Source organism: Coturnix japonica, chromosome 8 (assembly GCF_001577835.2).
Source record: "Coturnix japonica isolate 7356 chromosome 8, Coturnix japonica 2.1, whole genome shotgun sequence".
Lineage (NCBI taxonomy): Eukaryota > Metazoa > Chordata > Aves > Galliformes > Phasianidae > Coturnix > Coturnix japonica.
The window spans coordinates 1,301,987-1,325,603 of record NC_029523.1 but is presented as its reverse complement, the minus strand read 5'-3'; the positions used below and the strand labels follow the sequence as shown (position 1 = coordinate 1,325,603).

General features: G+C 37.4%; 1 protein-coding gene across 6 annotated transcripts in view; it reads left to right on the top strand.

Moving 5' to 3' along the window:
• The window catches only part of CAMSAP2 (calmodulin regulated spectrin associated protein family member 2), a 63,491-nt gene that overhangs the window by 14,947 nt on the left and 24,927 nt on the right, over nucleotides 1–23,617 (top strand). For 3 of the 6 annotated variants that reach the window (XM_015869461.2, XM_015869456.2, XM_015869458.2), the window contains 3 exons: nucleotides 16,275–16,436; nucleotides 17,097–17,180; nucleotides 20,680–20,712. In XM_015869461.2, the coding sequence (XP_015724947.1) occupies nucleotides 16,275–16,436; nucleotides 17,097–17,180; nucleotides 20,680–20,712 (279 nt within the window). The remainder of the gene's footprint in view (nucleotides 1–16,274; nucleotides 16,437–17,096; nucleotides 17,181–20,679; nucleotides 20,713–23,617) is intronic. The other 3 variants (XM_015869459.2, XM_015869462.2, XM_015869460.2) reach the window with 2 other exon arrangements.

The window sequence follows — 23,617 nt, the reverse complement described above, 5'->3', positions numbered from 1 at the left end:
TCTTTTTCTGTTTCATGGAAACAGAAGCAGTGATTTTTGGGGCAGTTTCTATAGAGTTCTTGTCTAGAATTGTTTAGATCCTCCTGTGCACAAAACCAGTAAATGTGCGTTGCTGGGGGGTGTTTTATTTCCTTAATTTTCTGGGACTGAAGAGTGTATTCAATTTAAGCCTGTTCCTTTTTGGAAAGGACTGTATATCTGTTTATTTACTGTTAATGTATTTTTTAGTGCTGCAGGTAATTAGTATGGGCTGTAGTCAGGTTGAGTCACTCTTGTATTCCTTTGACCTATTGTTGAAAGAAACTGCAGCTGAAATAAAATTTCATAGTTCAAGCGCACTTAGATCTATTGGCATCCTGGCCTGTGAGTAGCTGGGAAGAAGAATTATTGTAAAGGACTATTACTTATCAGAGACTTCTTATGGGAGACTGTAGGCATTGGTAGGAATTAACTCTGAGGAATCACATAGATATCAATATCAGAAGTTTGCAGAAGAATGAAGTGGTCACGATGTCTTCTGCAACATTAATAAGATGTTCATGACATGCCTCCTGCCCAACTTGTGCACCAAGTTGGCAACTAACACAGAAGGCAGCTGAGCTCCTGGTGTCAAGGTTGTCTTGGCGTCAGGTTGGCTTTGTCTTTCAAAGTAGGAAGGTAGGAGTTGTTTGCTGCCCCATTCCAGGAGCTCTAATGTTGGGAGAGTGGAAGTGCAACCTGCTTATTTTCATGTTTTCAACTTTCCCACTGAAAGAAAGCAGAAAGCTTTCTATATTTCTTTAGTTGTAATTTTCACTTCTTATTTTTTCCCCTTTCTTGCATCCTGAATCTCAACATTGAAGTCTGTGTAGGATTTTGGCCTCATTTGTGGTTCCAGCAATATATCTTATAGTTAATATCTCTATCAGTAGAAATCCTTGCATGTAAGATAACAAAATCTAATTGCTCTTCAGAACAGCTTGTAGGACTCATCTTGGTTGAACAGAACTACTGGATAGAGTGTGTTTTACATATTGCACTGAAAGTATGTTATCAAATCAATGAGAGATTCCTGCTTTATGAAGGAATTGTCTTCAAATTTGTTTTTGCAAGAGGAAGGAAGCTGTCAACATTCAGAAATAGCAGCCGAGTACCTTATGCTCATTGTGATGTGAAGCTGTGGTGATATTTTTTCCTCTTGTACTAAATTGAGGAGAGATAATTGCAGCACATCTTGTTTCAATTAATATGTGGTAATACTAAAACCAATCTGCTGTAGTTGAAATGATAACAGGAAATAAAGAGGGGAAGTATTCCTGGAGAGAAGGTAATACTTGACAGTCTTCTGCCTTTCATGAAGAATTCAAGTAGTGCATCCGTTTGGGCTCTGTTTTGTTCAGAGGTTTTTATTTTGTTTCCTTGCTCATTAGGAAATTGAGTGCTGCAATGGCTGAAAAAGTAGTTGGTGTTCTTCTGCCTAAAGCACCCTTGAGTCCTGAACCAAAAATATTCTGGTCTTATTCTTGTTCCGCGTTCCTTCTTACTCTGCTGTTTATGTCACACAAAGAAGGGGAGGAGAGGCAGCAGCAACAAAAACACAGAAATCCCAGAGCTTCGCAAGGGAAAACAGATAAAAGGCAAGACAGATAATGAGAGAAAACTATGAGGAATATACGCTTCTGAAGGATGCCAGATTGTGCATGAGAAATGATTTCTAAAATGGTTGGGAAGGATTCTGATTCATCTGGGAAGAAATGTTTTGTTAAACACTTAAAACAGGGAGAGCATAATTTTAATGATGCTATTTAAGTACTGCTTTTCAGCTTTTGCTTGCTGGTTTGTTGCTATGACCTTTCTTTGTCTCTTTTAAAATATGTGAAAGGTTTATTAAATAAGTGTTAACAAATGTTTTCCTGCTCTGTTAAATATAAATTTTTTGCTGTGTAGTAACTTAAGCTGCTTCTGCAAGAAGAATCTATGAATTGTTTTGCAGGGTACCTAGGAGATCTTTTCTTCACGAGTTTGTTTATATTGAGTGAAGAGAAGACTTTGCTAATACCCTTCTGATGGATAGTGGAAAGCTAACGATCCTACATGTTTGTAGTATGCAGTTGGTTCGTTAGGAGCAGCCTTTCTTCCTATTATGGGAAATAGTGAGCAGCATTTAGCAGGAGGTACAGATCTGTCATGTAAACAGCAGGAGAGCCTCGCTACCAGCTCAGCGTAGTACACAGACACGTGATGAGGGCACAAAACCATGGGGAATGCTGAAGGAATACAGGAATACACTTGGGGCTCACTGTACAGTATAACAAAAGAATGCTGCCGATCTGCATTTGGTCGTCTGCAGACAGGAACCTGGTAGTCTGCTCTCACCTACTGAGATGACATTGTGCTCTATATTGTTGTATCATAACATGAAAATCTTTGCTCTTGCATACACTGCAGCATTTAACTAATTTCTGGAACTTTTCCTTTTTTATTCCTTCCAGTTTCCCTGTGTTGAATGAAATGTAGTACAAAGCAGTGCATTCAAGCATACAAGTCTATATATATATATATATATATATGAAGAGGCCTAATCTTACGCAATGAAAGTGTGCGTTGAAATTGTTTAGACAGGTTTGGTAAAGAAGTTGCAGGTGAGGTATGACTGAGTTTTTAAAAATGAAAAATGAAATGAATAGAGCAAATATGTAGATATGGGTCAGCATGTAGATATGGGTAAAAATGTAATGGTGGGTCAGACTAATTTTACATTTAGGATACTGATGAAGGACACGTAGCTATAGAATGTAAAATCTCATTTTTTGGGTAAGCATATGTTTTTTTTAAATACAGAATGGAGGTGTCTGTTATTAAAGGTTACAACATCACATGAAACAATCTGGATAGCGGCGTTTCAGCAACCAATCTATGGCAGCAGATTGTCTAACAAATGCAATCCATATTATCAGCAGCATCTGTTCTGAGATTTACTGATAGATATTTTACCCTCCTATCGCACTTTTTGCTGATGTTGGCCTGGTGTCCTCTGATTTAGAAATTAAGCTCTGGGGCTGGGGGCAGTTGGGAGGCCTTTCTTTTTCCATATACTTTTTGCTGTATAAAATTCAGTCTTCAATCAGAAGAACCCTGCCCTACCACAGAAAGTCTCCCTCAGCAAAGTAGAAAAGCTGTAATCCAGCGTAACTCAGGATATTGTTTTGTCAGGAAGCTTCAAAACTTCTGTACTGCTAAATTACTTAAAGTGAAATTTAGCAAATATGTGTATATACTTGCAAATAATGAGTATTCAAACTCTTCTTTTTTTAGTTGTGTTTTCAGCAGTAGGAAGAAATAAAAACAGCATACAGTGCGGTGATGGGAAAGTAACGTAAGAGAGTGGAGGAACTGATGAAGAGGGAAGCACAGCTGGAGTGGAAAACACTGATGCTGAAAGTCCTGCACAGTTCAGTTACTGAAATTGTTATCAGTCCTACCATGATAAGCATAAATCGTTTTCATGTAATTAACTAATTCTGCTGTTTTCTAAGGTGTTAAAGTATCCTCAGGTGTACTCTCGTAGGTTTTTTGTTTGCTTTCGATTGTTGCCATTAGTTGGAACTGTAAATAGTATTTTAAGTCAGGACATGCATACACTAGAAAACGGTGCAGTGTTATGTATTTTGGAAAAAAGAGTAAATATTTCCATATGCCTCTGGGCGTGGAGGGGGAATTTGTCTGATTTTTCCCAGAACATCCGGAGACTGAGAACTTCTGTTGCAGGCTACACGTGGCTTGGTGTTATTGGCCTGTACTGGTTCTAAGGGAGGGAGATCGGTGATTAAGCCTTGCTTGTTCTAACAAGATCTGATGCCTTAATGACTTAAACACAATTAAGCTCTTATCATACATATGGCTGTAGTGTCAATTACTTTAGGTTCTTTTTCTCAAGCAACTTTAAGCTTCTATTAAAGAAGAAAGCAACTTGATCATAAATATTGCTTTCCTTTTTGTTTTCTATTGAGCTAAAGCAGAGTCTTCCGTTTCACTGTGATTATGTGATTCTCTTCTGAGCTCTTCCTGCCCTGCTTGCTTTACTGCTTAGATCTGTCCTGTTACTCAGTTACCTTTCCCACAGATTTTGCATTCCCTTCGGATCTGATCGCTGAAGAGACTTTATTTCAGATTGTTGAGAAAACTAAATGGTTTGGAATGGTGAGATGACTCAACCCTGTGGTGTTTCTTTCAAGGTGCACGTCTTCATACATGACTTAGGATCTAGAGTTGAATTGTCATTTTAGCTGATCAGATTATAAAATTATGTCATGCATCTAGCATTAAGAATTGTATTTAATCAGAATGTATTAGTATCATCAGATGCCCTACATTTTTCAGTTACGTTTATGGCTGAGTTTTCAGAAGTTTTAAAGATCCTTCCATTCATTTTGAATCAGTGTTATCTTATTTTAGTAAATCAAGCTACTTTTTGACCTTGAAATGATTCTGCATGGAATCTGAAGGATATGTGCCTTCATAATTTTCTGCTTTGTCTGCTGACTTTCTAAAAAACATTGTTCCGTTGTTTTTGTTTCTGTTATCTCAGTACATCCCCAGTGTTTCTGCTGTTGCTTAAAGAATGGCAAAATATGTGCAGAAAGATCCTCTTAAATTGTTTTGTGATTTGTTTTTGTTGTACAATGCTTTTTTGTTAGGTTATTTACTCTAGTCTCTGTACTCAAGATGTAGCTTATCCATGAAATCGGCAGACTTTCAGATAGTCCAAAGGCTCTTAATAATTAATACACTCTTCAGAAGAGACAAAAATGTGCAAGAGACTACTAGTCTTAGCAGAAGATAGACTACAGTTCAGATACGTACGCTGTCTTTCACATGGCATTATTTACATCCCTGCTCCCATGAAATTATTAGGAGAAAATGACATTCTGGGTCCACACATTGTGGCAATTAATCACATATTGATGCTGCACATTTTACCCAGTTGAAATAACTATAACTGACAGTGCAAGCAACTTGAGATTGCCCTTAGTGACTCTGGAAGCAAAGCAGTAGCGTGTGCAACAGATGAGTTGTGGGAAATCGAGTACTGAACAGCTGATAGAAATGAAAGGAATAAATACATGCTCTATTGAACTAAAATGAGTGATACTATGTGATACTATGTGCTTCTGTTAAATGAGCTACCTTAGGTATTGCTTTATGTTCTTGAACTTCATCAAGGAGTCATGAGTAGTGTCTGTGAATTGATAAATAAACTTTCTTGTCCATAAAACACTTAATATGAAAATCAGGTTACTCTTCTGAGACAGATTGGTGACTATGCTTTAACATCTTAATTTAAATGTGCGTATCTCTTGTCAATTCTTTTGTCTTAACAGAATTAATCTATAAAATCTTGTTACTAGTATAATCTTCACCAGCTTAACATTGAATGTAGTTAAGGAGGGCTACCTGTGTAGACCTGGAAGTACTGGAATAGGCTCCCCAGGGAGGTGGTTGAATCGCCATCCCTGGATGTGTTTAAGAGCCGTTTGGATGTGATGCTCGGGGATATGATTTAGCAGAGGGTTGTTAGAGTTAGGGTACTATGGATAGGCTACAGCTGGACTTGATGATCTTCAAGGTCTTTTCTAACCTGAGTAATTCTGTGATGCTATGGTGGAATTACTGGTGGTCTCTTTTGCAAATGCAGTTGGTTTTGTTTTGAAATACTGAATCTCTTCCAGGATGGCTCAGCTAGAGGTCTTGTTAATCAGGCCATTGTTTGAACTGATCTCGCTTGAATTAATCATCTCCTCAATCATCAACACTATCAGCAACCAACCATCTTTTTAAGGCTGAAAGGTAAAACAGCAGCACAGAAGACTGCTGCTGCTATTACATGCTTTGGGGTACAAATTGCCTGTTTCTCATTCCAATTAAATCCATTTTTCTGTATGAAGGTCTTGGTTCATAATTGTTATTAGACAATGATTATCTTAGCCAGCATCTTCATGAATAAATTGAAGTTTAAATCATGCGAGACTGATTTCCTAGTATATGAAAATTTATTGCTACTATTTGTCTGATTGTGTTGTCCTTTTTTGTCCTATCCAAACTGCAGTTTTCTAGATGTTCTCTGCAAGTTATTTGATCTGGAAAAATGCCGTTCTCCCAGTGTTATTTTACAAATTCTTTCTTGTACAAGTTTTTACAAGTGTATTGAAGATAGCTGTTAGACTGGAGGAAAAAGAATCAAATTTATTCATTTGCCAAAGGAAGGACTGAAATGCTGGCCAAGTAACTGAATTCCTGGTCAGCCTGTGTGTATTGAGAACAGCACAAAAAAAGACCAGAAGGATTCAGGCTTGAGGAAAAATGGGAGATGTTAGATGGCTCAAGATGGGGTCTGCATTTTCCAGTGGACTTGGAATGAGGGCTGGATGGGAGAGCAGGTGAAGTTACTGCTAAGCAGAGTGTCCATCCACAAAGCTCTGTTGTCATAGAGCAGCTTGACTTCTTTTTCCTCTTTATTGTTACCAGAAGATAACTCGAGTTGAGTGCTTGGAGGTGTTTGTTAGAAGTTCTTCTGTTATGTTATCCAAAAGATCTTGTCTGTGTGTGCCAGCCCCAGTAAAGGAGAGACGTCCAGATCTGTGTGTAGGCATGTTGTGATAATGCACGTTACCAGAAATATATTTTCCAAAAGAATGATAAACAATCTTCTCCTACAGTGCAACTCCCACCTCTCCTTCTCTGTCCTTCCTACAGTGATATTTGCATAGATGGTGCTTTCCAGTTTAAAGGAACATGATGCAAGTCTGCAGGTGACTGGGCATACTGCTATCGCTTGCTATATTGTCGAAGCTTCTGGGACAAAATAATGGTTTGTGATTAGAAGAGGAAATTGTACTATGTTAAAGGAAAGTACATGGTTTAGCAGGTGTTTTTTATTTCTTTAATGTTTTTCTAGTCATGTATTAAACTGATAGTGTAATAGCAAACTGGTATCAATCCAACTTAAGTCTGCATGGAAATCAGTGATAAAATCTGAAAACTTGGAGAACGGACAAGGTGAACATGAACTCTGTGGTGTGCAGCTCAGGGGGAGCCTTTCTTTGGAAAGTGTTGGATTGCTGTGCTCTATATGTGGCAGAGGGAGAGAGAGAAGAGTTTTTTGTGATGTTTTTTTATTCAATTTCACTTGAAAATACAGATCTACAGAAGGAGGAATTGGGTTTTCTCTACAAATTAGGCAGTAAAATGTGTTCAGGACCTCATCTTGTTGTACTGCATGCAACGTTGTAAGTCAAGCAGTAACAGATGAGGGTGAGAATAGCAGGTCCATGTGCAGGAAATCTTGAGCAACACTGAATGGTTTGTAGTGGACTTCTGGACTCCTTTTCTTTGGTGAAAGAAGCATTTTAGAGTTTGGTGTGGGAGTCGCAAACTAATTATCCTTTTCAGTTTTAAAAAGCCTCACCAGAAAGAAAATAGATTTCCTGAGGAGGGTTTTCTATTAATAATTTTTTCATGCCTTTGCTAAAATAGCATCTAAAAAGAAAAGCTTTAGTTACTTCAATGAAGAACTACCTATCTTTGTGCAAAGCAGAGAGACATCCAATCACCTTGCTAATACACAGCTGAAATTCCCTGTTGTTTCTGAAGTGGAGAGATGCTTGGCAACAGAAGCATATGTCCATGGGCTGTTTGAGGATATCCAAGACCAATCTTTATAAAGCTGGCGAGTTTAAAGTCTGGATTAACCTAATAGGTGGAAAGGCTTTTGAATACATGTATCTAAAAAGCCGTGTACACCTTTCCCACTTATGCTTTAACTGTGCACCATTTCCTTGCTTAGCAGCCACTATTAGAGCTGGCCTGTCACAACCCCTTAATCACTGGATGAAAAAATGTTGGTCAGCTGTCTCATTTAGTAATGCTATTAGTCAGCAGCTTGTCACCTGCAAGTGTTTACTACAGTAACAGCCGTGGGGAAGCAGGTTTCTTGTGATCAGTGTGATTTTGTGTGTCTGTTTTAATTTCTTTAATGCTGCTGATAGAATTAATTTAAGTAGGAGACGGGAATTTCTTTTAACCTTTGCTGTTATTTTAAAAGAAGGTCTTAGACAAGGTCAGTTTCTCTCTCATGTTTTATTGTTATGTGTTATGGACTATGAACGTGGTATTTCTACAGTCCTTTGAGGAAGAGGACAAATGATTGCTATTCTTATTGTAATTACCATTACAGTAATGGGTGTGATGACCTTGTTTCTCTGCCTGTATGTTTTAATAAAGAAACTCTGAGGAAATTATGCGGGACCTGTTCATATGAAATTGAGGAAGATTCCATTGTGTTTTCATATAAAAATCAAATCTAACATTTTCCCTTCTTAAAGGCAGCACGCTTGCGCAACAAGACATAATGTTTTGATTTAATGAGTATTTTCCTTCAACAAGGGAAGATAAGCTAAGAAATAAGTTCTTAGATTCTCAAGCAGCAGCTTTCTACAAATACAGTGGTATGACACGAAGAAGTGAATTTCTCCCAAGCTTTTGAACGCGTACATTTCAAAGGCAGTAACCACAACATGGTCTTTTCTTTCTTTTGTGTAAGGTGCTTAAAGATGCACGTGCGTATCCCCAATAAACAGCGAAAATGTACATTTAAACCAATAAGGATGGTCACCTCAAAAATGAAGATGAGTGTTTTTCAAAAGCATAAAACATCTGCAATTCCTTCTTTATAACTGGCAGTTCTTCCTAAAAGCCTTCAATGAGTAACTGAAGTTTTTTATTTTCCAGTATTGTATTTTGGCAAGAGTTGCACACAGGACTTGCAGCTGGGAGGCATTGTTTCCTGAGGAAACTGAGTAGAAGTTAAAATCTCACCTTGCAAGAGTGTAGTCCCAGAACTGTGCAGATGAAGCCGTATCGCAGTGATGTTAGTGAATGAAACGTGAGAAAATTGCATGTAAGGGTATAAGTAAAAAAAAAAACAAACAGATCGGAAATTAGAAATACTTTTCAGCCAGAAATGTAGGGATGTTACATTGGTCTCTGCAAACAGACTGGAGCTTGGTTCCCCCTTTTGAAAGAGCATCCTGTTTGTTTTCTTACTTCGTGTAACTTCGAATATTGTCATGAGAACCGTAGGACTTTTATGATAGGCTGAATTATGCTGGATCGGAGAGTGCATTACTTATGCTTGCATTAAAGGAGTTGGTTTATACTGTAGAAGACAGCAGTATGGCAGGTTGTAGAGTTTGTTCTTTGGGTGACTTGCAAGTGTGTTGTTTGTTTTTAGCAACAATACTGGATTTTAATTCCACTGATGATTTTGGCCCTATTGAGTCTTTTTCTTGGCTTGAGAAATGAGGGAGCCAAAGCTAATTTCACCTCTCCTTTTGTAGCAAAGTGAGTGTTGTGTATTTACTTTAAAATAAATAAAAGAAAACAAACAGCACCAACTTAAACAAATAATGATATTGAGAATTCAGATTTGTGTTCTCTTGCTGAATGAGAACTAAGTCCTTCTGTACCCTGCATGCTTGTTATTAGATCTTCATTTGTCAGAACCCAAGACCGCAGCGCAGTAGGAAAAGAGGTTAAGTGCTGAGAATTACATGAAGTTTCACCCTATGTTTTACTTTAGGCTGCTGATCTTAATACATTAGTTATAATATAAGGGTGTGACTTAGAACAGATGGGTGTTGGATATTCAGGCTGCGCTTAAACTTTTGGGAGGTAGTGTGAGAGTAACAAACTAGTTTAGTATTAAGGAAAGGCAAAACAAAATGCTACAGATCAGAAAGCATGTTACATCAGTTACCTGAGTGCCAAGAACTGTCATTCAAAAAGTTGCTAGCAACAGTTCACTGGAAAACAAATTAATTAGAGGTCTGTGTTGCAAGGTTTCAAAACTGCTTTGAAACTCCGTGATAGCTGTGGGTGGCCTTATCAGTGAAACGTAGCACCTCACACTGTGCTGTGTGAGTCAAGCACGGTGGAAGACAGTCCTCGATTGACATTGCGATGAGGTGGTACACTAGCCATACATCTAAATTGATCCTGGGACCTCAGCCTTTTCTCTCTGTCCCTTTTTGGCTGACGTACTTGTAGCACGCCACCCAAATGTGAACTCTTCACCCCATGTTGTGTAGCACCCAGCTGCTCCTGCATCCCCATGCTGATGTGGTAGTTCTCCAGTGTTCCTGAGGCTATATTCCTGAAGCAGATGTTCTGAGGTGAACAGGCTCTGGGTACTCCCAGTGGACAACCACCTCTGGAGGTGTTTTGCTGAGTTGCCAGAGAAGTTAAATGACTGCCTTCAGTGTCATTACTATGCAGGTATGAGTGAGTCAGGAAGAAGGAACTACTAATTTGTATACGGCCTACTTGGTTTACAACCAGAGCCAGACCTGTTTCCCCTTTTCCCAACTCCTGTATTCTGCAAAGATGGATGGGGATTATTGTGAGACAAGAAGTCAAGATGGCATTTTATATTATTACCATTTCAATTTGGTTTAAATGTTTAGAGCATGAGAACAAGAAAGCAATGCTTACCTACAACAAGATAGAAATTGTTTAAAAGATTTGTATTTCTGATACTCTAGGTGGGATTTAACAGTACAAGTTAGCAGAAATCTGAACGATCGTTCTAATAAGTGTTAAGGAAATTGGAAAGGCCAGTGCTGTTTATTCTTGTACATGTGTGTAATTCTATCTAATTATGAGTTACTCTGCATTAATTTCCCATTTTAGTTTAACCGATAGAATTGCAATTTTTTTGTTTGAAAAATGAGTGTTTGATGTGAAATCATTGAAGTGATGATTGCTGGAGTAATTCTTGGTGTTGTCTGAATGTACATTTGTTATATAGTATGAAACTATAAAGAGGATGACATAGAAATGTTAAAATAACCATCAGCTGCTGGTTCATGATTCCAGTGCTCATAGCGTAGGTATTTTCTTCACTGTGAAGAGATGTGGAGGGGTCAAAGGGTGACATCCTACCTGGTTGTGTCATTCAAAAAGAATTCTGAGATCTGCTGAGGATTTAATCTGGATTGAGGTAATAGATGAAAGTATTAAATTTCCTCAGAAGCATAATGAAGAAGCCATAAGCAGAAGAACATGTTACCAAAATGCTTAACTCAGCAAGTTTATATACTCAATGATTCCATTTTTAGAAATATTTCCCAAGTCAAATATGTGTAGCCAATCACATAATGGTTTTATACACTCCTGGAACCAACTACTAAGTGTGAACATTTAACCAAATATGGAGGGTTATGATAAACATTGAGAAAAACCATTACCTTGTAGAACTTGTTAGGACGTGCTTAACATGACACTGTAATACCTGTTCTTGCTAAACAAGCATCTTGCAGGATGGAAGTGCTTCATGGAAGTGCCGTGAGGTAATGCATCTTGATTGGTGCCTTGCAGGACGAGTATAACTAGACAATTGGGGTTATTTTAGAATTGTGTGAGGGGTAAGTACTGCATGAGGCCAAAGAAGAATTATGTCCGAACACTGTCAAATGGCAGAGCTGAATACCTCTGACTGTTGTGTTTTGTTGACCAAAAACCTTTTAACCTTGCCTTGCACCTCATTAAGCTATTGGATTGATTTGAGACTTAAGTTATTTAAGTGAAGGCCTTTTGAGGAAACGTGCCTGGGAGTTCAAGATATGTTGTTCATTGAGAGCTTAAGAAAACACGGTTCAGAGATGTGGGTTAGTGCTGTGCTTGAGGAGATCACCACTGTGTTTTTAATGTACCCATTTGCTGCTGCTGTTGTCCTGTATATGTAATCCTGTATTTGTTTGCTTTTCCTGTTGTTTACTATGTCTGTCAGCCTCCTGGTATTATTGTCTCATTAATGTTTTCTCATTAAGTATGTGTCCTATGGTGTTTATGTTGCACGGTCCATACGTTGTAGCAGTTAGAAATCCAGTGATGTTTTCTGTGAGGATGATCTCTCTTAGCTACTGTTTTCTTCCTTGCTTTGTTTCTTTCCAGTTTTCTTGGGTATCTCTTAATTAGCAAGGGATCTTTGGTAATATTCGTAACAAGAGGCATTAATTTCAGAGCTGACACACTAGCAGAAGAGTAACAAGAATTGCAGTTTTACCTTGAGAAATGCTATTTAGAGTTAGCATCACCAGGTAACTGGTACACATGAAGCATTGAACATATTTGTATTCTTTGCACTTGTATGTAATATCTTCAGGTGATGTTTCATCAGGTCTGAGGAGGAACAGTCCTCTGTTCATTACTGTTAACTGATGAAGCAGCTGTCACCAGCGATGCAGGTGCCACATGTGAATGTTGCAAAGCAAATTTGTTCTATGCTGTATTAAGTACCTGGATCCAAAACCTGTTTTTATCAAGTAGACACAGTTGGCTGCAGGTGTAGCGAGCAGTAAAAAAATGTGGCACAGACATTCTCCCACCTGATTATAGAGATCTGATCTCTTCCATTCTTTGTTCAAGTGCCAAATCCCGTGTGGGTAAAATCTTTAGGGAATATAGCTAGAAATACACGTTTATTTTACAAGTGCGAAGTGCAGCCTAAAAGCTTCTTTTCCTAAACGTGACCAAATTCCTTCACAAAGCTTTTCCCAGAAGATTCTTCAGACACAACCAACTTCCATGAGAACAGAAATAAGTATTCCTGTTTACAGAAATGATATCCTGTCCAAGGCCAAGTCTCTGAAAGCACAGTGAGACTAGAGGAGTGTTTTCAGTAGAGAAGGTTGTTGGTAGTTACTGATGGGAGGTGGGGTGAACCAAACAATCAGACATGAGACAGAAGAAAGCATTAGCAGCGATGCTTCAGGATAATAATTCTACAGTTCAGTAAGCTTCTTACTGAACTAATCAGTAGTGGAAAAGAAAGCTGTGGAGCCTGCATTAAAGAAGCAGAAAGTAACCAGTAATTATATGGGATGATGGAGTTAAGGCTCTTGTGTTCTGTACAGGGTGTAGCTGAGAAAAACTAAATGGTGTTTGTCTTGAAAAAGAAAAAAAAAATCCACTTCAAAATGGAGTGTTTTTTTTAAATGCATAATACTGTAAGATGTTGGTACTTTGCATCATTGTAGTGAAATGATCAAAGGAGGAGACTTCTCTTGGGAACTTAATTACTATTCAAACTTTTTTTTTCCAGGACTTCAACAGTCGTGCTGATAAAGCTTGTATTTTAATCAATGGGATGCTGTTTCTGTGCACAGTTTGTAATTTAGTCTTTCTTACTTAGCATAATGAATTAGAAGATGTAAAAGAATGTAGCTTGCTTGACTTTTTCTCAGATAAGGAGGGGAAAAAACAATGGAATTGTGTGTGAAATTATTATTATTATTTAGTATAATTATTTTAGGTGTAAGTTACAGGTTATTCAATTGCTTTCAGTTCTCTGGGGAAAAATAATAAATCCATAACTGGTTATTTCAGTCAGTTTTGGTCTGTAAACAAAATGGGCCAAAATAGCAAAATTGTGGGTTGTTTCTTGGGATCATAATCTCAAGTGGACCAACATTTTTCTTTTCAGTATTATTTTAATGTTCCCCTTTGAATGTCCTCTGTGAGTTATAAGGCAAATAAATTGATGGGACTTGTGAGACTTTGAAGATACCTTTATGTGGTAGCTTAAAATAGAGTTGACGTGGATCCTGTCAGTGTGCACAGAAGTTGTTGATTCAACCTTTTTTTGGTAGTAACAGTCTGTTGGCAAGGGTCAGCTCTTCACTGCTGCATCTGCTTGCCTAAGTAGTTTGCAGTTTTTAAGTAATGTGCTGGAAACATTGAAAATATGTGATTTGTCTAGCTAATGGTAATGCATTCTTGATATATTGAGCGTCTTGTTAGGCAGAAGCCAAGTAGAGAATTCCGTGTGATAGCAGTCCTTTTTGAACTCACACCATTGCTTTTCTTTCCAAACAGTCACTTAACAAAAGGTTGAAGTGTGTTGATGTGTGAGGGTGAGACGTGGATTTCATCTCAAGCTGTGGCTGTTGGAACTAAGTAGTAGATCTTGTGTGAACTCTGTAGTGGAGTGAAGGGCACTGCTTTGGTTTTGCAAATCTGAGTTGTGTAGCACAGTGTCACGAGTTCACTTTCTTCAAATTGCATGTTCTCAGCAATTTTCTGTTACTACAGGTACTGTAGGAACTGGCTTTTACTAACATATGAATCATCTGTTTACCAGTTTGTTTGTATGTGTATCAGTACCTTAATGAGGGTTAACATAGCTGCAGTACTAAGCTGTTCATTGTCATTTTTCATATGCTTCTTCATAACCTAATTCTGGAGTCCCTGAACCAGGCTGCTCAGTTAACTTCAGTCTCTTAATAACATGCCACTGAAAAGGCAATGTACTTCTCTCTGTACCTTGGACTTAAGAGTGTGTTTAGGAACAAGTCTTTGACCTTCTCACAGCTTTGGAGTATATCAAAGAGTGTGTTTATAGTGTTAGGCTCAATTTCTTACCAGTGGAGCAAGCTTGGGCTCGGAACGAGTCACTGGTCTTCTTTTCAAGTGAGATAGTGTAAGCATACATCCAAATGAAAGACTCAGCGCCTTGGGTGAAAGTCTTTAAAGCCCTCTGTTCCACACTGATGTGAATTGTGTATTGTCCTTAGCAGAGAAGCTGTGATGTATTAAGGTATTGGTCAGGGTGTCCTTGCCATTTGTTACCACAGGTACTGGAGGCTGAGAAGCAAGTGGTATTCAGCTTCTAAATCCACAGTGAAGCACGGGGTATGGCTGTGTTTGGGAGCTGACCCTTCTTGGATAAATGTTATGCCCACTAATAGGTATGTATGTAAGGCTACTGGATACGTCCAAACCACAGCTCCAGCAGCACCTTGGAGGCTGGGGCAGAGCTCTTCAGTCAATCAGCCATGCAGGCACCAAGTGCAGGCAGCTCCCACACTGTGGCAGGCAGAGAAGGCTCCCTGGTCACAGCAGATGGAAGAGCACAGGTTGTTGCCAGGAAGGTTTGCTATCAGGAACAATTCATGAAAATACGTAGTTAGTATGTAAAGAATAATCTGCCTTTCCTTGTCAAACAAAGCAGCTTAGCTACATAAAAGTGGTATGTCCTTCTTGCTGCCTGATTCTAAGAGCAGCACCATAACATTCTTCAGCAGTACAAACACTACGGGCAGCATGAAATCTGAATCTGTTCATCTTTTTCCTGCTGGGAATTCTGGAATAAATGAAGTGCGTGCACAGCCTCAACTGCAGCGATGAGAGAGCGTGTTGCTGCCTGACTCATGGTGCTCACTGCTGTTGCCATGGCTGTAGAAGCTACCCTGTGAAATGTTCATCTGCATATTTTTTAATAGATTTGAACAGAGCTGGTGGATGTTAACAAGAGTTTAGAGGTCTTTGTTTTCAGTGCAAAATGTTTATGAGCAGCATTTGAAAAAACATACTGTGTTTGGAAATCATTTTGGTTTAGGGGAAATGTTGTTCCTTAATGCTTAGTTATCTTGTCGTGAAGCAGAGGCACATCTCTTAAGCAATACCTCTAGAAACTGACATCATTTTCTTATTCAGTCATGAGAAGATGATGAAAATCCTCGTTGCTTATTTTATTTTTTTTTTTTTTAAACCTTGAAATTGCCACGGTCTTTCAATGCATGGAAACATTTGTGTTAACAGAAGCAGTATTTTATTTAACAGTATATGCCTGTTTTAAACATAGTTGTGTGTATTTAGCTACATCTATGTTAAGTAAATAAGTTTGCTAGGGGATAAATAATTGTTTTGTCATATTGCTGTCTAGTTTTATTAGTGTAATTGTATTTTCTTCCTGGATTATGACTTGAAAAACAAGTAAACTTATGCAGCAATATGATGAAGGTTGTTTGTCATCCATTCTCAGTTTTTTTTTCCAGTACAAAGAACGTTGATCAGGCCAAGGGGGTTATTTTCCCTGAGGAGATCTCAGAAGGCCTCTTACACATAGTTAAAACATCAAATTGAAGTAATGCTTGAATCTTGAAAGTTGTTTTTTGTTTCCATTTGCTTTCTTTACTTTTGAACTTTGTTATGGAAGTTATTTTAATTCATGATAAGAGTTTGGATTTTTTGTTGGGTTTTTTTTTGGCTTTTTCTTCTCAAACGTGTTGTGTGGGTTTCTGTTGTTTGTCTTTATTGAAAAAATGCAAATCGGACAGAAAACTTGTAGCATTTACAGTTTTGGCCTCTGTATGCATCTGGCTGTGTTTGCAAACAGTACGTAAGAAAATGGTACTTCAATGTGCATAATAATTAGGCATTCCTGTTTCTCTTTGTAGAGCGCACATTTGGCCATGATCGATACTCTTATGATGGCATATACCGTAGAGATGGTCAGCGTTGAGAAAGTGATTGCATGCACTCAGCAGTATTCATCCTTCTTCCAAGCTACGGATCTACCTTATGACATAGAGGATGCTGTCATGTTCTGGATAAACAAGGTATGAACACTGGAAAAACAAGCCATGATTTTATTTGTAGTCTGTAAGATTGTATTAGAGATGAGTGGGTAGGGATACGTATGTACGTAGGTGTATCTGACAGGGACTGTTTTTTCATCTGCCTTTTGTGGATAACAAAAAGAGAAATTTGCAGAAATGAGTTAAACAAGTTATGCAAACAAGATAAATGAGAAGTCTAAGTAAGATAGAATGGTATAACTTACATATGGCACGCTAACAGTTGCTGTCGTTTTGAGATACTGTGTTAGCTGGTTGAGTGTCTCCTGCTGGCTGTGTTGAAAGAGCTGATTTCTTAGTCTGTAATTTATCATCATTTAAAAGCAAAGTGTTCTGTTTGTATTTGAACACAACTTGCTCGAGATTGTTTACCTTCACCACATAATCAAATCAAATGACAGCAATGCGGTCCTAATCAAATGCAATCAAGCATAATAAAGGGCAGAGTTGTTAATACAATGTAAAGCTAAATATAAGTGACCCAGACTGCAGCTGAAATGATGACATTTACAGGTTATACTTCACAGCTACGGAATCAGAAATATCTCTTAAATCTTAGGGTAGTGATTTACAGACCTTAAGAAAACTTGCAGTTTCTACGACTGGTTTCTTGGACCTCAGAATAAGCTTTTTTGTCTCTAGGTAAATGAACATTTGAAAGACATAATGGAACAGGAACAAAAACTTAAAGAGCATCACAGTGCAGAATCTGCAGGAGGTCAGAAGGTAGGTGCTGGGGTTAAGCTAATTTAATTGAGAAGATTCATTCATTGTAAATAACAGTTACTTAGACATGGTATGTATTGGTAAACATATATTTGCAATAACTGAACTTTTTAACTGTTTGTTACAGAAAACAAGTTTTGAGTTCTCAATGTCATAGAGTGTGATAAACTGGCAGGGACACACAAGAATCACAGAGTCCAAATCCTTTTTAATTTTTGTAATTACTTTCATAATTCCCATGAAGTTATTCCTTACAGATGTGACAATAGTAAAGTTGCTCTTATTCCCAGTTGTCCTTGATGACAGTTCAGTCTTTGACAGCAAGAAGACACCTGTTACAGTATGTGTAAGGCATTTATTAAGATTAACGAATACTCTCCAGATAAGTTCAAACTGCAGCTGAGTCTACTGTGAAAACAGAAGGCACATTTAATGCATGTTTTTTATTTCAATGTTCACCCTTGTGAATTACATGCATCTCAAAAGAGAGAAATCTGCATGTGGCATCACGGGAAGGATGGCTTTATGATCCGAGATGTTTACTGCAACTTTTTAAAGTGTGAACAATAAAAATTGACTTTCCTAAAAGGGTGTGGGTTTTTTGTTTTGTTTCTTATGTTTTTTGTGGAGTTCAGTTAATAAAATAGTATTATGCCTGTTTAAATGTGAAAAGATTGCATGCAGTTCCAGAGTATATAAATGTGCATGTTTAATATGTTTCTGGATAATTCTATCCTAGCGGAAAATAAATCATTTTTTAAAGATGTGAATAATGTTTAAAATCCAAAGTGCATTAGAATCTTAGTATGGTCCACAGGAGTAACGGAAAAAAACCCAAACACTGCATTTATCAGAGCAATTACGTAAAATGATCTGTGTCTGTAAAGAAAAAAAAATAATAATTAGAAAAAAAAAATTAATACTGTTTATTCTCACTTAAATTACAATTTGTGTTTCATGAGGAGTGTCAAGATAAGATTAGTATTTATGTCGTTGTTCTTGAATTGAAATAGACTGCATGGTCCATAACCATATCCCATGAATAAATTCAATGGACTGGAAAAATTGCCTAAAGTTAGTGTGAGCATTTGTGATGTTATTGTGTATGAATAATCTCTAACGCAGTCAGAGCCTATTCTGTTGGCCAGGTTACAAATGTACTTGCCAAATAGCAATCATTGGACAGTTGTCAGATAATGGAAAAATTTGTAATTGTCTTTTAGATAGTGCTGTCCCAGGTGCATGTTAGGTTATTTTCCTTGGTGTGAGACTCAGCATCATGAATTACATTGTCAGATATTCCACACTATATGTTAGTATACCTTTGTCTATTAGCTGGAAAACTAAACGTAGGTAAAAACTCAGGCTCCAGTTGACCCTGGATGTCTCTGCTGCTAGTAGGAGTTCATTGCAGATCATTTGTTTGTGCAATCATTTCATTGCAGGTTGGTTGGTTGTTTTTTGTTGTTGTTTGTTTGTTTTCTACAAATACCATTTGTATAATAAGATTTCTGTGACTGCAATGACAAGTGCAATCTGCTTTTAGAAACCAGTTATAAGAAAGACAATGAATATAATGCCTTCTCTTGTTCAAAATCTGTTGTGAGCTTTTCCGTAATAAATAGTAAAACTCTGTATTGCTAAAAAAGTGAAGTATCATATTAATAAGTAATAGAACTGGTAAGATAGACTTATCTATTTATGAATAGTTGCAAGTAGTATTAACAGCTTATGAGATTGCTTTTGTTTTCCTTCACTTTCTTCTGCTGCTAGCTTCCTGTAGAAGATAAGAGAGGAAGGAGTATGTATGCTTTTTAGCTCCAGGTAGTCCCCTGTGGATCTTGGTCTGCCGGTGCTCTGTGGTAATCTCATCTGTTTCTGGTAGAGTCTCTGCATCTTGCAGAATTAGGCTTTGAAGTTTTGTGGTAGCTTTGGTTTTCAGGCTTCAGTTGAAAAGTATGTTGTAAATGTACAGTTGCACTGGTTAAACTAACGTCTTTCAGTGTAATCAGAACTTTCTCTTAAACTGTTACATCTCTTGTGATTTAGACTGAATCAGCATTCGGCCAAATCAATGCAAATGCCATGACAAAAGCAAATCAAAGTGTATTTACCCCAAGACCTGAACTCCTTAAACATGATTTAAAATTAGTTTAAACAGTGCAACTTTTTGTGTGAAGGTAAAGCACTAACGCTATAGTTCCACAATCATTTTAATATAAGTCCCCACTGCTAGCAACAGTTAACCCACCAAGAAGACGGCTTTGGAGCAGGATGAACTTCCTGATGTACTCAACGCACAGCTGCATGAATACTAGTGATGGTGCAAGGAAGAAAGCAGGAACAAGGGCCTGATGAAGGGCATGACTGCCTTGATTTTTTTTTTGGCACCATATGATGAGTTTATGTGGAGTTAAATTTATCGTGGAATCATGATAAAACTTTATTTGTAGGAGATAAAAGAATCTTCTTGTAAGGCTGCAGGTTTTCATCAGACACTGTTTTTAATTTTCTCTTGGGGGAAAAAGAAAGGGAAAAAAATACCATGAAACCAAGTCAGGATTTACCTTGTCAGGTTTTTTGGTTGTTTGTTTTAAGTGACCAATTCTAAGTAATTTTCATCATAATAATTTTGTTCCTGTTCATACCAAGTGCAAGTTCGAGAGACATTCAATTCCCATTGTGTTGTTCCAAGAGATTTCAGCTTTTCTTCATCCATTAGAGAAAAATCCACCAACTTCAGTATGTTTCACCTTAAGTTTTTAGGTCAAATTTGTGACTTTGATAATGTGTCAGATTAGAATTGTGTATACCAGTTCTTATCATTTCTCTGTGAGTATTCAAACCTCCTTCTACATGTCAGGTCATTGCACATCATGCAGCTGATGCTTGTATGATTTGTCATTGAAAAATATAACTGCTTGCACCTCTTGTTCTGGAAACTGCTGTATGATTGTTCAAAAATATTCTAAGCATTACAAACCTGTTTGGCTTTGGAGTGACTAATGCAAACTTCACTGCAATTGGTTGTAATGTACTACAGCGTGTTTGTCCCTTTTTTCATTGCTTTAGCTTCCCTGCTTCTCCATATACGCTGCTGGAGTTCATTTTGATACTTGTGAAATCGTAACTTCAAGTCTCAAATGAATTCTTTAGTCAGATTGCATATTCAGGGTACAATTACATGTGTGAAAGCAATTAACAGAACTGCATTGATATGACAATCTTATCTGTTTATGTGGGGAAAATGATAACGTTGATCTACTAAGACTGAAGATGCATATTTCTACTGTATTATTTCTGCTAATGAGTTCAATACACAGTGGCTGTAGTGCTCTAATGTTTACCATTAAATTATAATTTACTGTTATACAAAATGAGAATGTTGAAGAAAATTGCTTTGTAAAAATGGTGAAATCTGATAAATTGTTCCTTTTTTTTTTCCCCTTTGCTTTCTGCTTTTATTCCTTTTTTTTTTTTCCTACTGCTTCCTCTGAAGTCTCCTACCAAATGGTATTGGAAACTGGTTCCTGTAAGTTTGCCCAACTGCTTCACTTTGATCAATTAGCTTATTTTGGGAATGGCTTTGTCCATGTCATGCTGGTCTAATTATTCATTTCATGTATCTCTTCAAGATAATTAGATATGATAATTAGATATGAGATTACTCGGAAAAGGTGTTCTTAGTAAAGGTAAAGAAACAAAAGAATCCCAAACACCCTGCTTGGCAAGGTAATCTGTGCAAGATGAAGTAAAGATAAAATGTTGGGTGAGATTTACTCACGCTTTGCATAAAACGATACTACCAGTTGTTAACTTCTTTCCAAATACCTTCTCAAAGAGTTCCAGTAGATATGTTCTATTGGGTATATTGACTCTTAAAAAGCAACTCACAGAAATAATTTGGTTGTTGATTGAATAAGGAAGCTGAAACTTTCTGATGCGTTTTAATATGCAATCATTTCACTATTTGTCTCAAATTCCTTAATTTTTTGACTGACTTAAGATAGTTCTCTTCCCACAGGAAGTAATCAAAATCATCCTATTGATAGTGAGACTGTCATTTTGTTTACTTTTACTGCTTTACAGAAAACGTAGCACATTTTTGTTGATGTTGTTGTTCTGTTGATGCAGAGAAGTGGCTACTTCACAATAGCTTCAGAATATTTTGATTCTATTTTTGTCTAAGTGTTAGTTAAGTAAACTAACTTGATTAAAAATTGACACCTGTAACCTAAACTCACCTACCAGTTGTCCGTAAACAACTTACACTAGAGGTATTTACTTTGTGCCTGTTATTTGAGTAGCGATGCAATTGAAACCCTAATGCTACTGATAATACAGTAGGAAAGCAGTGGCTCGAATGTTCTTTTAGTTCAACCGCTTCTATCTGCCCTTTACAAAGTGCAGATGTTCAATGGTGGGGTAGGCCTCAGCATTCAGGCAGCTGGAAACTTGCTCTGAGAAGTGAATTTATAGCACCTTACCAAAGGTAAAGGCATCAGTGTTTCTTATTAATGATTGCCTCATGACTACACACAAGCACTTCAGGCAGAGTAGCTGATGGGCTTTTAGTTACTTTTTAGCTGATCTTGTTCATATGCCAGTGTCTCAACTACACAGAGATTTGTCCAAGTAAAGTAAGCTCAAAGATTCTTATTCAGGCTGGTTTCTGTAGGATCTCAGAAACAAAACACCTGTATTAGCTTTTATATTTAAATGAGCACTACAGCATTATTTGTAGAGGTTTGTTTAGAGGTTTGTTTGTCTCTTGCATTATTGCATCCATATTTATTAGAAAAGATTGCAGCTGAATAGAAGGGCTTCTTCAAATGGAAGCTAATTAAAAATGCAGTGCAATTACCAGTGTCTTCTCTTTTTCGCCATAATTTCTTTTATCTTTTCAGCTAAATTGAAACACTATGCCTGTAATAACGTAATGAACCTGGCATGTCAGGTTATATTTGTTTATTTTCCTGAAACGATGTTCTTGGCATACTCAGCAAGGAATTAAGTCCTCTTTCTAGGTTCACTTTAATGATTTGACACAGTTTCCAGGCAGTGTTTGTAAGGCTACTTTGAGGCATCCTTGGTGTGACAGCAGACTTTCACAGAATTTACTATGCAAGACCGTTGCATTATTCATCTGTTTTTCAGAACTCCATTAGAGAGTTTATACTTACAGGAATATATAAGATATTACAGAACTATTTGGACCATAATGTTAGAGTCCTGTATATCCTGTATCTTCTAACATTATTCCGTAATTAAATCACAATATTTAACTGGCTTAGTTTAAGTCATTTGGGCCATGTTTAACACAAGAAAAATTGTTAGTAATTCATTCTGTGTTAGTGAATATTTAGTGTAGCATGCAAAATATTTGATGCAAATACCAGTCTGTTTCAAATATGAAATGAAGATAAATTCTCCATTATTAATCAGTTACTATTTATTAATTAACCAATTATTAATGTTAATTTGTTAAATTACAAGTTTTCTGGGCTAAATACAAGCCCTTAATTTTCTTAGAACAGATGTCTTCTATTACTAGACTAGATTTGTGCTTCTTGGGCCTGTTAGAAGACACTAATGTAATAATCCCCTGTCATCCCTAACAGAAATCTAGTGACAGTAAGTATAGCCTTCAGGGTTAGTCTGTGGTTCTACAGGCTTTTTTTCTTTTTTACCAGCAAAGGTAGTTAAAACAGTTCCCACCCCACCCATAAAGCCTCCAGCCCTGCCCACTCACTAGCTGTAGAAACAAAGGAGAAGAGTTTTTGGTGGAGCAGAAGTTTTATCATGCACCCCATCAGCAGCTGCTCCAGTGCTGCTGAAAGGTGGAGTGTAGCAGACAGGAACGTGCAGCTTCAACTTTGTTAGAATCATGGAATGGCTTGGATTTAAAGGGACCTTAAACACATCCAATGCCAGTACCCTACCGTGGGCAGGGTTGCCACCCACCTGATAAGACTACCCAGTGCCTAACCTGGCTCCAGGGATGGAGCATCCACAGTTTCTCTGAGCAGTTTGTTCCAGTTCCTTGACACTTCTTCCAAGTATCTTAATGTTGTGGTTTAACCCTCTTTTAGTTTAAAACTGTTCCCTTGTCTTGTAACTTAAGTCCATGTAAAACGTCGGTCTCCATTTTGCTTATAAGCTCCTTTTAAATACTGGATGTCTTCAGTGAGGTCTCCCAGAGTCTTCTTTTCACTGGAATGACATCCTGAAAAGCTTCACCACATTCTGACAAGTCTGGTTTCCAGCTTAATGTGTGTCTTTGAATGGAATTTTATTACGAAAATTTACTTAGAAACACTCTTGGCATTATAATTACTTCTGTGGTATGACTGAGAAAGTTATCATTTGATACTGTTTAAAAAATAAACTGTAGTAAATATTAACAAATTAGAATCTTCCATCTCCATTTGTTTTCT